Source organism: Pholis gunnellus (genome assembly GCF_910591455.1).
Source record: "Pholis gunnellus genome assembly, chromosome: 5".
In the NCBI taxonomy this organism is placed as follows: Eukaryota; Metazoa; Chordata; class Actinopteri; order Perciformes; family Pholidae; genus Pholis; species Pholis gunnellus.
In genome coordinates this window covers 8,656,429-8,670,479 of record NC_136531.1, presented here as the reverse complement: position 1 = coordinate 8,670,479, position 14,051 = coordinate 8,656,429, and the positions used below count along the sequence as shown (strand labels likewise).

At 42.8% G+C, this 14,051-nt stretch overlaps 1 protein-coding gene across 3 annotated transcripts in view; it reads left to right on the top strand.

The window, feature by feature from the left end:
• Positions 1-14,051, top strand: part of arhgap10 (Rho GTPase activating protein 10) — a 46,976-nt gene that overhangs the window by 29,718 nt on the left and 3,207 nt on the right. For 2 of the 3 annotated variants that reach the window (XM_079159399.1, XM_079159400.1), the window contains 4 exons: positions 2,338-2,479; positions 6,045-6,210; positions 11,703-11,801; positions 13,255-13,346. In XM_079159399.1, coding sequence (XP_079015525.1) covers positions 2,338-2,479; positions 6,045-6,210; positions 11,703-11,801; positions 13,255-13,346 — 499 coding nt within the window. The remainder of the gene's footprint in view (positions 1-2,337; positions 2,480-6,044; positions 6,211-11,702; positions 11,802-13,254; positions 13,347-14,051) is intronic. The other variant, XM_079159401.1, reaches the window with a different exon arrangement.

Here is a 14,051-nt window from a genome sequence, read left to right as displayed (position 1 = left end):
AACTGAACGTATACTGTCGAGGCACCATAGCAGTATAACTTCCAGTGTAAGTAATTAGTACCACGTCTACAAAAACAGAGTGAAAGTCTTTTTGTTGCATTGTGTTCTATTTTCTTCCAAAATGTCTGTTTACGAATGATCAAATCTTTACTGCACTGACTGCACTTTAATCATTCATTCTGTCAGTGCAACATTGTGCTTATAATTGTGTTTCCATTTACTAAAAAAATTGGCGCGCTAGGCAACACAAGGTACAATGATGACACTGAGTCAAATCTGAATGAGGTGACACACACACACACACAGCACCTTTTGTGTTTATCTACCCGGTTGGCGTGTAATTACTTGATACTGAAGGATAACAAATGTGCAAGCAAAGCAAAAGATCTAATGTTTGCTAGTCTTGGTCTCTCAGCACTTAGCGCTTTCTTACAATGTTTCGAAGTTTTGTTTTCCAAGTTTCAATTTGGCACTTTCTGTTGGCAGAGAAGTGCGCATACTGTACCGTGCCTGACAACAGAATTTCTTTCGGGCAGAGTAAGAGTCTCAATTAGGAAGCTCTTCTTTTCTGTAGGTCCCCTTTTTAAGGCTGTTTTAGACTTCTCCACCTTAAATTCATCTTCTTTGAGCAAATGTTCGAGCAATGAAAATGCACGTCGTGGTCTGTTTGAATACATGCGTGTTATGTTTATTGCTTTTTCTGCAAAATAATGAGCAGAAAAAACTCCTCAGATAATGAGATGTTTAACTTAAACTCATTGGACAGCATAGTTGTTCAGGTACAGAGGAGCAAGACAGCAGTCTAATATCCAGAATCTTTGATTTGGCCAATAGGGGGAGCCCCAAGTGCTCTCACCGGGATTAAACACATTTGATTCTGTTCATTTTCAGTAGGTTGGTTATTGTGTAGATTATCATATATATTTGATTTAATTTGGAAGGTCCTTTGCCTGCTTAAATACATTTATTTTGCTCATGAGTTGTCTCATAACCTGTAGTTGGTGGGATCATGTAATCTCAGGATGTCATTAATCGGTGCCAATCCTCAAAGGGGGATAATTGTCGGTGTCACAAGAGAAAAAGGTTTGAGATTAGTCTTCTAATCTGTTTGGAGCAGCGCTGCACTCTGCCTAGAATCAGATGGAGCCAAAGAGCTTTTAGTGTTTTTCTGTTTTTATTATTTTCCTGCAGCTTCATTAAATGAAATATGATGTGTGCTGTGAATAATAGCTCCACCCAAGCTCGCAAATCTAAAACGGGGTGTTAGAATACAGAGGCTTGGTGAAACCCAACGGGCTGTACAAATGTGCTAAAACAACACAGTGTATACTGCTAGTCCCGGAGACTACCCAGAGGTATCCAACACCGTCCAGGTGATAAAGGATGTAGTGTTAGAATGCTGCAGCAAGAGCATTTTGGAAAGTACAGCGTGTTAGAGCAGGGGAAAAGTTGAACAGACAGACAGACAGACAGACAGACAGACAGGCAGGCATTAACTTCTCTCACAGCTTAGTCCCACTCCAGACTGTTGATACCCCCAGATACCAACAGTAGACTCTGTTTTACATTCACCTCCATCTGCAGAGAGAGAGAGAGGGAGGCAGCAGAAACTCTCAGCCATATCAGATTTCTCACTTTTTCTATCTGCTTTCTCCTGCAAACTTTTCTCTCGCATAGCCCCCTCCTCTGTGTCTGTCTCTCTCGTTCACACTGTCTCACTTTCTCTGGCACTTTCTCTCTCTCTCTCTCTCTCTCTCCCTCCCTCCTTCCCTACCTTCCTCCTCTCCTCGTCTGTGATCCTTTCTGAGGCTCTACTGAGACTTCCTCTCCTCTGCAGCCCTATTCTCTTTTAACTCTACATCTGAAGTTCGTATGTAAACACCGCCCGGTGTAAACAGGCCGCGCCAGTTGGCCGGCCCTCCTCGAGTCCAAAACCCTGTTTATTTAACTCTCCACTCTTTCAGAGACTGGGTCAGTTTCTCTGCGGAGAAACGTCACCTTAACTCAGACCCAGATTTCTGGACGGGATGCGATTGTGTTACATGTGGAGCTGCTCTCGTTTATTTTGGCACAAACAAAATCTTCTCACATGCAGATATTAGGGTCCAATCAATGAGCTGCTCGGCTCTCCCGAGGAGCACATGCTGTGGCTGCAAATGGCCTTTTCCATTAATCTACCACTACATAAAGCCTGTGAGTTCCCAAAGCTGTTGACTAAGTGACGTCAGTTAGGGACACGCTGCTGCTGTTCCTGCTGCTGCTGCTGCTGCTCAACTCTTTGCTGCACTGTGCTTTTAGTCTTGCTAGAGACTTACTGTAATCACATTGTGTATTCAGATCTTTGCAGATGCTCCGGAGTCGTGCCCTCTTTCACCTGCTGGCCCAGTATTCTCTGCTCCCACAAGGCAGTCCAAGAAGCTGGGTCGACAGAATCGGCCCCTGGCTGTCTACAATCCACAAGCCCTAGACATGCAGAATGGTAAGAGACGTACACACCTGCACCTGTATATTTTCACCCCTCTGAATATATTACAGGAACCGAGTTAGACAAAAGACTTATAAGATGATTATAAGGTACCTTAGCAATAAGCTTTTGTAGAACGAAACTACCTTAGTGATCCAGAAAGAATGCTACTCGAATATTGATTTATTCATTTACGGAGCCCAACAGGTATCAGGGGGTAAATGTGTTTGGTAATTTGTGCACGTACATTTGTAATTTATGCTCTTAAATTAATAAATTGTCAGCCCAAACTTGTTATATCTGTTCTTGAAATACTGGTTTACACAAATGAACAGAACATGCACGGCCTGTCATCCTGTAAGAAATGTTTTAAAAAAATATAATAAGATTAGTTATCGGAATGTATATTATCCTGGTAATCAGCATGAATTATTATTATTTTATTTGCTTCATTATTTCATCCTGTTCCAGAAGGGGGGAGTATTTTGTTTTGAACCTAATCAGTCATTAGCGGGTGACAGTTGAAACCGAAGCTACGCTAGCAATAGCTAGGAGCAGTTAGCGTAATTTTTTTCACAAAGTCAAATCAAAATCAAATTATAAAGTTGTCATTTCTGTAACTGTATGTCATCCACACTGTAGGCCCCTTTTCACAGCAGCCATTTTGACACACAGGTGTAATTGATAACATTAATTATGGCCCTGTTGCATTTAGATTGGCCAGGGCCCTGGTATTGTGCATGTTGGCTCACTGGAATGGCTTTTTCACACACTAAATAGAACTGGATCATATTCAATGTTATCAATTATATCTGTGTTTACCCTGCGTGTCAAAAGTGCTGCTGTGAAAAGGGCCTGTTTTCATAGATATAGCAACTGTAGGTAGCTGGAGAGTTAGCTAGCTAGCTAGCTAGGTTACCTTGAATACAGGCTAAAAGTATATTAAATAATCTCAGTGCAACACCACAAGAAAACTATATTAAACTGTCATGTAGTAAACCCAATCTCATTTAAGTTTCCCATGACACAACAACTTTTATTGTTTAATAGTGTGTATTCCTGTCTGCCATAGTGTCTTTTGTGGTACAATCAGTGGGTAGTATCACAAATCCCACTCATAGTTGTTCAGAGTATATAGAGAGCACACATTTAGGGTGATTCAAAGGTATGAATTGTTAATTTGTGTACACAAGGTGTTCTGTTTCGATCTCAACTGAGAAACTTTTGTGCACTACTTATCAAAATAAGCTCAGTTGCCAGTTAAATATTAGCTACACCTCATTTATTTCAATGAGAGTGGTGGGCGAAGTAACAGAAACACCTCTCTGTACTGTGCAATACAGCTCAACAGCTCCCTGAAACTGTTTCTGCAAAAAACGGAACAGTGTGCCCTTCCCAAAAAGGTTGGATGTGACGCAGAGCCGTTGTATTAAACTGCATTAATGTAGTTTTGGCTAGTTGTAGCAAATACACTGGCATCTGAGTGTATTTACACTTGAGTCCTGCTGGGCTTTGAGTTAATTCACTCACTGATGGTTAGTCTGTCTGTTACCTAGTGACCACAGATGACACACTGTCGCCTCCTCTCTGTGTGACTGTGTGGAGAGGTTTTGCCTTTGTGTGTTCATTTCTTTAAAATGCTTCAAACTGACGTCAGTTTCCGCCGATAATTGATGAAATGAGAATGATACAGGCCTTCTCCGGTGCATCAGGTGACCTGGTGACCCAAAAAAATCTGGCCTCAGCAATCTGTGATCCAAGGCCCAGTAGGAATCTAAATCTGCTTACCAGATTGCCTCTCTTTTCCTCCGTCGCGCCATCTTTCAGCGCGGGGTATTTTAATATCAGGGATGAAAGGCATAATCCTTTTTTAACCATGGTGTTTTTTTATACGAGTCCCACATAATTGTTTTTAAGTAAGTTCTCTCGGCCTTCAGCGGCTAAAAGCAAATTTTAAAACAATTAAGTGGGAGAAAGAGAAGAGTGTTATGTACTGTATGCACGTGGGTCTTCTTGTGAGGTGTATATTCATATGTGACAACACACCATGTCTAGGGAAGTACATTAATCTGAGTTTGTATCATAAAGCGTTACAATAGTTAAGAGAACACAAGTCATCTTTCAATAGGTGATCAGTTGTATATATGCTATTGATTTGTTTAAACCCTTTGGGGAAACAAGAACAAACTTTTAAGTTGATATAGCAAATGCGTTGCCGATCAGTTACTTATATTTACACATCAAGCAGCACGGTCCACACTTATCATTCATTTGGAGTCATGCTTCTGTTTTCTTTATTTTAGCTCTGTTTGTGGTCTCTACCAACTTCTAAAGGACATGTCTGCCACTTCCGCTGCCAAAGGCTCCATTTTGTTCACCAGCTAGTTTATCCGTCTGCTGTTTGGCGCCGAGCAGATAGTGAACAGCTGGTTTTCACTGAAAACAGCAGCCGAAAACTATGCGATGAGTGAACCAAAACAGTAAAGTTGTGGACCGGACAGCTAAACAATGAGCTGAAACTAAAGCTCCTTCAAGCCCAAGGGGAGCTGCACATTTAGATGATCATTTTCATCATGTCTGTTCATCACCACAAGTGACCCCTTTCACATTATAGTCACATTTTAATTAGATGCATTGTTATGCAGTGGTGTCCCACGGTGGCGCACCAGAAGTGATACCTTTTTTACGTCAACCAGTCGGAGCTAAAGGGGGCAGGAAGAAGGGTCGAGATGATAGCGACGGAGCCGCAGCAATAGGAGTATGGCGGAACATTTTAAGAAGTGTCGAAGAAAAGTTTCTGGATTGGATTTAGATGAAGCATTAAAGTAAAAAAAAGAGCAAGCGAGTGGCAAGCTCACCCACAGGCATAAGCACACGTCGACAGCCTTTGTGTAATTCATCTCACTGCCAGAGGGGAAAGACTAAAGTTCCACAACCCGGCTTTAAACCTGAGCTGAGGTCTAGTTACACCTTCTGTGAAAGTACAAATCATTTAAATGAATGAGTGTCATTCCTTTTAAGGTAAAAAAAAATATCACAGTTTAAACTAAATACAATATTCAAACTGTACAGTACATAAACCAATGATGCCATGTAGCTATGGTCTATGTAGAATGTATAAATAATGTTATTACATTTGATAATAATTAGGCCATAAGACCAGCTGCAGTTCAATGCGATCTCAATGGGCTTTGGGTTTAAATGCTTTGATATGTGTTTGCTGAGGAAAAAACAATTTCTCTCGCCTCTCCCTTCTCCCAAAAGCAGGATCTTTACTTGACAGTAAAATTGAAATAAAACAGCTTGTATCTCCCTAGTGTTTCCTGTCTATGACTGCAGAAGTTTATTATCATGAACAATACACACTTGGTTGTAAGTCTTGCCTGTTTTGACAGCAGTCTGATTCATAAAATCCCCTGTTGATGCATCGTTGCCTTATGTATTGATAAATTATTCAGCTGTTTTATCAGGCAAGCTATCGTCAGTAAACTGGCACAGGCTGGGATCTTTTGCAGTGGAATAAAATTAAAGAAAAGATGTAAGTAATTAAAACAAGCTATATTTTTTTTTCTCATCCAAGTGTCAGCAGCGGGGGATGGATCCGGTCTAGCTGCAGATGAGACATCAATGGGCAGCAACGAGTCTGTATCGTCCCAGTCGTCGTCGGCCTCGGCCTCAGAGATGCCTGCAGAGAAGAGTGACCATGTCCCACTTAGCACCAGCCTCAGCTCAGGCAGCAACTCCAGGTGAGTGGTTCACTGTGCTGAAGTCCCAAATCAATATGTGACTGTGCACCACTGAAAATGCAGGCGTTTGGTTCTGAAGCAAGTGGAGTCATACACGTATCTAAATGTGGGCTCTGTGCATTGTATGGATTGCAAAAGGAATTTAATATTTGGCTCAAAGGTGCATTAAGTGAATTTGACCACATTCCCATGTAAACTGTCTAAACAATCACTAGTGTTTGATTTGAGCATGTTATTATGAACTGGTCTCTGCCTCCGAAACATAGCCTATAATCAGACTGAGTGGCCATTTCTTTCCACTTCATTCATTCACTATATGAATTTGCTGAACATATTGGAGGTGTGGGCGGAGACTCGAATGGTTTGTAACCAAGATACACAGCTTGGACTTCAAGCAAGAGCACTTTCACTACACAGGAAGCTACATGTATAATTTAAAGCCATTTTCTACTGTAGGGGTCATTACTTTTTATGTGGTTGTGTTCTGCGGTGGCATTATCATCGTTATTGGGATTATGTGAGTTAACAGTAGTAATGTTAAAAGTAGTGTTAGTATTCTTATTAGGGACCTTTTACAGTTGGATTTGATTTGTATTTTTTTGTAACTTTGATGAAGACCCGAACTGCCAGTTATGTTTCATATTGCATCAGTTAATTAACAAATCAGCGCACATAAAAGGAGCCTGAAAATATTGTCTCTTCTGCCCAGTTTAATAGATTTTACTCCTACGTAGCATCATAGTAGCAGTTACACTTCACTGCACTGTGTAGTTGCAACACAGTTCTGTTTTTTTCCACCTCGGTAAAAAAGAGAAACCATGTCACTATTATTATTAACGAACAATAATTGATTTTTGACTCGGAACCAGGAAGCCAATAAGCAGCTCAATTCACCTGTGAATCGTTTACAGTTAATCAAAAAATTAAACAAAAATGAAATGAATCAACTTTTCGTGTCAGCCCCAATGTTCATTCTTTGAACTCTCTTGGTCTCCTGTACAAGATGGAAAATCCTTCAACAGTTTGTGTCTCTCTCTGTCTCTCTCTCTCTCTCTCTCTCTCTCTCTCTCTCTCTCTCTCTCTCTCTGCACTAAGTCCTTGGTCCTTTTCGTTGTTTTTCCAGCCCATGACTTGCCTTGAATGCTGATGTGAGAGATGAATTATTGGGTTATGCTGCTGTGTCATGTCTACAGATTCACCTTGAAATAGTCTTTTTCCTCATTCACTGCCCCCTTCTCATTTTCCATCAGCGGAAAAGAGCTGTAACATAAAAACAAATCCACCTCACAACTTGACAGAGGACAATGTGATTCTCACTGTGACCTATGTGGGTACGTGCCCACCTGTGTGTGTAGGCATGTGCGTACCAAGTGTTTTCTCTAAGTTGCAGGGTTCTACAGTATTGTACTTATGTAACCAACTCCTTTTTTTTCTCTTTTCTCTCCTGCGGGTATTTTTTTTTCTTTTTTTGCACTTTCCCACATATGTGGCATCATGTTGGAGGACGGAAGGAGCAACCAGGAGGAGGTCGTAAATCTCGGCTCTTATTTGTTTGGGAGACAGGTGGCCGTGCGTTGGCCGTGCAAATCGTATTGACATTGGGGATATATTCATCTTGTTTACCCTTATAGCCGCAGCCCCTGTCCCTTTATGAAGACTTGCGCCATATGTCACAGGGTGTCGCCCTGGCTTTGTTCGCTCATAAATCTTAGCATGTGAGATGGTGGAGACCTGTTGGCACAGCACCTCTCTGGCCTGGAAGCCAGGGATTCGGCTTCAGTCCTTGCCAAAAAGAGCAGTAGGGAAGGCGACTGCTAAGAGTACTTCCAGCCGCTCTCAGAAGTGTATTATCTGCACTCTGGTGTGTTCAAAAGTGCACCTGGAAAACCGTAATTTTTTTTCCGTCTGTTTCCTGCAGGATAGCTGCAGCAAAATCTGCCAGGTCATACACAAGTGCGTCCTGACTCACTATATCGTGCAATGACTCTTTTGTGGACTGTGGCGTGATTTATCATCTCCGTCTTTTTCTGTGTCTTGCCTCATTTCTCCTCTTCTCCCTAAATTCAGTCACAGCTTCTCCCAGTGGTGCTGTTGCCTCAAGTCCTGCCCAACGAGGTTACATTTCTTTGGCCACTTTTCCTTCCTCTCTCTCCTGCCCCTACCTTCAGGCCTCCATGCCTTCTCGCTGGCAGACAGCTGTGGATCATAAAATGGTGGATCAGAGCTTATTTCCTGCCCACCCAAACTGGCGGTGGCTCGGCGCGCAGCTCGGCCGTCGGTTTGATCCCACTTTCTACTAGAAACACTGCTAAATCCCACCGCTGGCCTTCTGTCTTAAGTCGAAAGACAGTCGATAGCCCCGCTCATCCCGGCGTTAGCGCCGCGCCAGGATCAACAAGGCCTGGATGCTGCGGGGTGAAATTCCTGCAGTAATGAGAAGCAGCAGTCCCTCGCTTGTTGATGAATTTCTCCCTGCTACTAACCTGGCAGCGTGAGATGATGTGTGATAGCCCCGATGGTTGAAATAGTAAATCAAATGACCTCCAGTTGCACTACGCTTTGGAATTCAATGTTGTTTGATACTTTGGATTTACGGATGTAGAATTATATCCATTTTAATACCAATTATAATTGTTATGTATGCCTCAAAAAAATCCTCACAACTTTCTTATATTCAATATTCTTCAAAACGTGTTGCAAACATCTCGAGAGGGGTTTTCACGAGGGCCTCGCATGCAGCGCATTTTCACGCGAGTCCCATTTACTGTATTTAATCATGTTTGTAGAAGAAGCTTAGCTAGGCCTGTGATGGGTGAAAACAACGGATGAGCAATTCAAAGCTTGATGCTATTTTTGTTGAAGAGAAATGGCAAACGATTTCCCTCGGTTTGGCTTAGCTATAATTGTGAAAGCAATTTTGGGATGAATCCATTTACCTCTGGTACATTTAGCAAGTTTCTAGGGCAGCCATGTGGCATTGACTGATTCTCCCTCACTGTTTATCCTATAATGATTAAGATATCTGCTTATTTTTCAAAGATCTTCAAAGATCTGTTTAATCCTCTCTCAACAGCAATAAGCAGTTATATGTGTCAACTTTTCCTAACTGTGTGTGTGTGTGTGTGTGTGTTTGATTTTATGGTAGTCGGGGGTTTTGCATGTATCGGAGTCGGTTCACCTGCAGGTGGGTGAAGTGTTGGTGCTCCTCTCCTCTCCCCTCTCTTGGCTGTGACCCAGGCAGACAGTGGTTGTGCCTGGGCCCAGGTTAATGAGTGGATTTGCTGCACTGCAGCGCGCTCTCCCCCCATGCTGATGTGGAGCAGCTGAGCACCACAGTGGCCCCCACACTGCTGCAGAGCTATAAATCACCCACAGTCAGGCCAGACCCGAACGAAACAGCCACCGCTGGGGATGGACAAGCGCACTGAGCGGGAGGCAGGGGGCGAAATGGAGGGAGGGAGGTGATGCAGAAGCGTGAGCCCAGTGCCGAGTGCTCACCTATGTCCACATAAGATCCATGTTCCCCCTTGAGGCCGCCTTCGCTCTCGCTCTTCCACCAGTGCCAACGTAACCGCTACGCACAACATCCTCCAAACCTCCAGCCCCTCCCCAGCTGCTTCCTCTAATTGCCTTTATTAACGTCTCTATGGGAGCGGCAGCTAGGAGCAATTTGCTCATTATGTACTGTATTAGCACTGGCCCCGGGGCAGGCATGGAACACAGAGGGATGCCTGGCTTAGACTCCTGCTCCTCTCTGCCTTTACCAGGACCCCCTACCTCCATCCTGTAGGTCCACCGTGAAATCGTTGGCGCTGATACCAGCCAGTGTAAAGCACAGCTACCACTGTAAAAGATGAGGCTCATGTTGACTTCACACATACAGAGTTATAAACATTCCTGTCGGAACTGAATCTACATGTATGGGTGACAAAAACAATCGGCGCACAGCCTCCAGAACACTGTCGAGATGGTTTTAATCTCTTCAATTTCAAGTAACAAAAGTGTAATTGTTGTGTTCTTTGCATGTCAGTCTTCGCGGTGGTGGCACCCAGGTTTCAAAATACTTAAGTCTACTTTTGTCTGTTCTCTGAACAGAAACACAAACGGCTCCATATGTGAATATTCCTCCAGAATTGATCTGCATTGACTGTATTGATAAGGAGTGAATTCAGAATGAGCGATGCAGACTGAGAGTTTACGATGAGCCTGGTCTGTTTACTTTAGACGTGTTGACGGGTCGGGGTTGAGCCAGCTGATCTTAGTTACTTGTTGCCTTGAGATATGGGTCACAGGAAGTTGATACATTTCTTAGCATGACTTTTTAAATTCCAGACTTCCCGATAGATATATCTCTTGATGACTTCCTTTCAGGTTAATATGGATTTGCGAGAGCAAGTCCTCCTGAAGAGGCTCTTTGGCAGATGGAGTTGGATGACAAATGGATTGTTTGTCTATGGAAGCCTGTCGTCCTTGTTATTGGGATAAATGTGCAGCCTGCACACCATGAGAATTCAAAGTGTTGCAAAGTATGAAATGAAGCATTTATTCTTTTTTTTGTGTGACAAGTGTTCTACATTACTCCAGCGATATTCAATTATAATTCAACCTGGTCCAGTTAGAGAAAATGTGTAACTTGCGCTATGATTTATTGCCATATATATATATATATATATATATGTATTGAAGTAGCCTAGCAGTTGCACTGTCTGTTTCAATTGAATAATATCTCAACAATATGTGGAGGCAGTTTTCAAATGGAACTGGATGAATTCTAAATAATACATAATGTATGTAATTATAATAATAATAATAATAATAATAATAATAATAATAATAATAATAATAATAATAATGAATAAATCTCATTTCAAGTAAAATAAAGTTAAATACATTACAGAGAGTTTTTAAAAATGTGCATCTTATTATTATTATTATTATTATTATTATTATTATTATTATAGTAATTATGGTTTATGTTTTCTAACTTCCATGTTAATGTTTTGTGGCCAGTTAATTCAACCGACCTCAATGATTTCATGCCTCTTGACCTGAATGTGACCGAAGTGACCGAACACGCGGAGGCAGCGAGTTCAAATGGTGCTTGTGACTGATGCTTTGAAGCTCTAGATTGGTGTAGAAAAGTGTTCTCACCGTGTCTCCATAACAACAGGTGGCTCAGTTTAGCTCACCTGTTGCTCTGATACCACCACTTACAGTAGTTGCTACCAGTGGTGAGCAATCTGCCGATGCAGGAGAGCACAGCATCCGATGGTCGTGGTGAACGTCTCACCTTGTCCGCTTTGCTGAAATCCCTCCGGGTTCAACATGTTTTAACACGAGGCCACATCATCCCTGTGTGTCGTCTTCATTTCTCTAGCTGAAGGATGTCGCGGTAGTTGAGTCTTCAGGGCGGATACGCCACGTTTTCAGTCAATAGACAGCGGCGTAGGGTCCGTGGTGACTAAAGGTCTGGTTCTTGTTTTTATCTGCAGGGCCCCCATAGCAGGAGCCTCCCGGTCTACTGGAGCCTCAGGCGAGGGCCAACCTGCTTCCACCACCGCTGCCTCTGACGAAGAAAAGCCAGAGGAGAGGTAAGACGGGGTTCCCTTTTCCTCCCAACTGGATTCCTTAATGGCAGTGGACGGCTTTTTTCCCCTGTCTTTGTCTCTGTTTGGTGTCGTCATTTTTTCTCACACTCACATATTGGCTGAATATCACAGCCTGGGATTCGTTCACTCTCTGTTTTCACTCGCTCGCTCGTCTTATCTTGCATGTTCACCCAACAGAATTACCAACTCCCTCACTCGTCTTAACATCTTTCTTGCAGCCTTGCACTTCAGTATTTTCCCTTCATTTTTCATATATTCACCAGCCTTTGATTTGGTTTGAGGGGTCTTAATGCAAAGTGTGGGCTATAGCAGCAACCTTCTCTCCTTTCAGTCAAACCCCAGATACACACAGAGGTATCTGAGAAAACTGGACGGGCTGTGTGTACAGTGTGCCCATTATACTGATCTATTGCTGTGCTTCCTTGAGACCAAGTGATGAATTCATTTTCAGTGCTTTCAGATGTTACCCAGAAAAATTGTAAACAGCTCGGTCATTCTGTGGGCCATCCATTAATGCAATTTTTCATAGAAATACAAATCCTCATTTTTATTTATTTTTTTCAAAATGCGGTTCCACGAGAGTGCATTTCTCCAAATCTGAATTCAAAAACCTCGGCTGAACATTGTTGTATTGACAACTCTGTGACCACAAACTTTTTTCAGTTTGTATATCCTCTATTCTCCTCTCTCATCCTACATTGTTGCTGCTCTGCAGAAAGAATATGAAATATTTATCAGGGCATCGTGTGTTGAAGGCACAATTTCTACATGGTAATGTTGCTGGCATTCGAGATAACGGTTTGCAATGGTGAGCAAAACAACCTTTCTGTGGAAGCGGGTTTTTTTATGTTTTCCGCAGCGCAATTGCATAAATCCGCCTTTTTTTACGAACGTTTTCAGAGCGATGAATACGGTCTTTTTGACGGCTCCCTTTTTACATCAAGCTGATTTAAAATGCAGCTTTCCGAGCTCCCAAATGTGAATTTAAAAGCTGAAGCACCGTGGAGTAAATTTTGTATTCCACCTCTGTTTGTGTGCAAACCTACTTCAGAATCCCCTCGCCACTTTTTAATTATCTCGCCAGAGTTGGTTGTCTGCTGTGCGGACCCGATGTGTGCCTGCCTTTTTTTTTTTCGGCTGTACAAAACCTGCTACAAACAGCGCGCTGCATCTCATTGTGTTTGTGCACGCACACGGGTGCACATGGGTCTGTTCTGACTCGCTCGCTAGTCTTGTCTAGACTGGAGACGGGGCAAGACACGAGTGTGCAGTGGCCCCGCTCCTCTCTTAGTACTTTTGCTTATATTCCAGCCTGGCCCGTTGCTGCTGTTTCAGGCTAGTGAGTGAATGAACAAGCAGGCCCCGGGCCCAGATTGAACTGTGCGGTAATCCTCCCCAAAGCTCCGCCAGCTCACTGATTGCCTTCATTTTTCAGTGTCACCAGCAGGAAAGCCAAGGCAGTGTTCCCATGTGAGGCTGAGCACGACTCTGAGCTCTCCTTCCAGGTCGGCGCAATATTCAACGCCGGTAAGTGTTATCTCCTACACCAGTCGCTCACTTAGAACCAGCCCTGGCATATTGGATTTGGAGGAAAAACCGAAACACCCAATCTGATCTTCAATCGAACAGAGAGAGAGATGAGACGAGGAGAAGGAGAACGGGGGAGGGGGGGGGGGGGGGGAGGCAGGAGGCACAGATTTGCTCCTCGGTGTGTCTGGAAGAGGCTCGACTGAGCTTTAATCACTCTCAGAGGAAATGAGGATTTTGTAGTTCTTTTTTTTGGCCTTTTTTTTGTGAGACACAGACGCTATAGAAATGCTATAGTCTTCACTGGGAAACATGTGCTGATGCCTTTGATAAGATCCCACAATGCATTTCAGTTTATTGGCTGTTTTTTCTTTCTGCTTTAAAGCTGCAATCCATTCTTTTTTTTTATGTTTTCAACCTCCACCGTCCTGCAGATATAACCGTCCTCAATCAAAGATGTAATGATCTAAACATCAAAATCGGACCACTGCCATTCATGAATATGGATTAGAGGTCTGAAACGTCACCGTAATCACATTTCTATCTACTGTACGTACACTACTTCCTGTTTTGATGCCTGCCCATGAAAGCCATCAATGTGTCATCGTTGGTTGAAATAAACGCCTACAATGGCAACATTTCATTTGAGTGGATTTCCAAATCATAAATATGAACTTGTTTTATCTGAAGAATAATAAACATAAA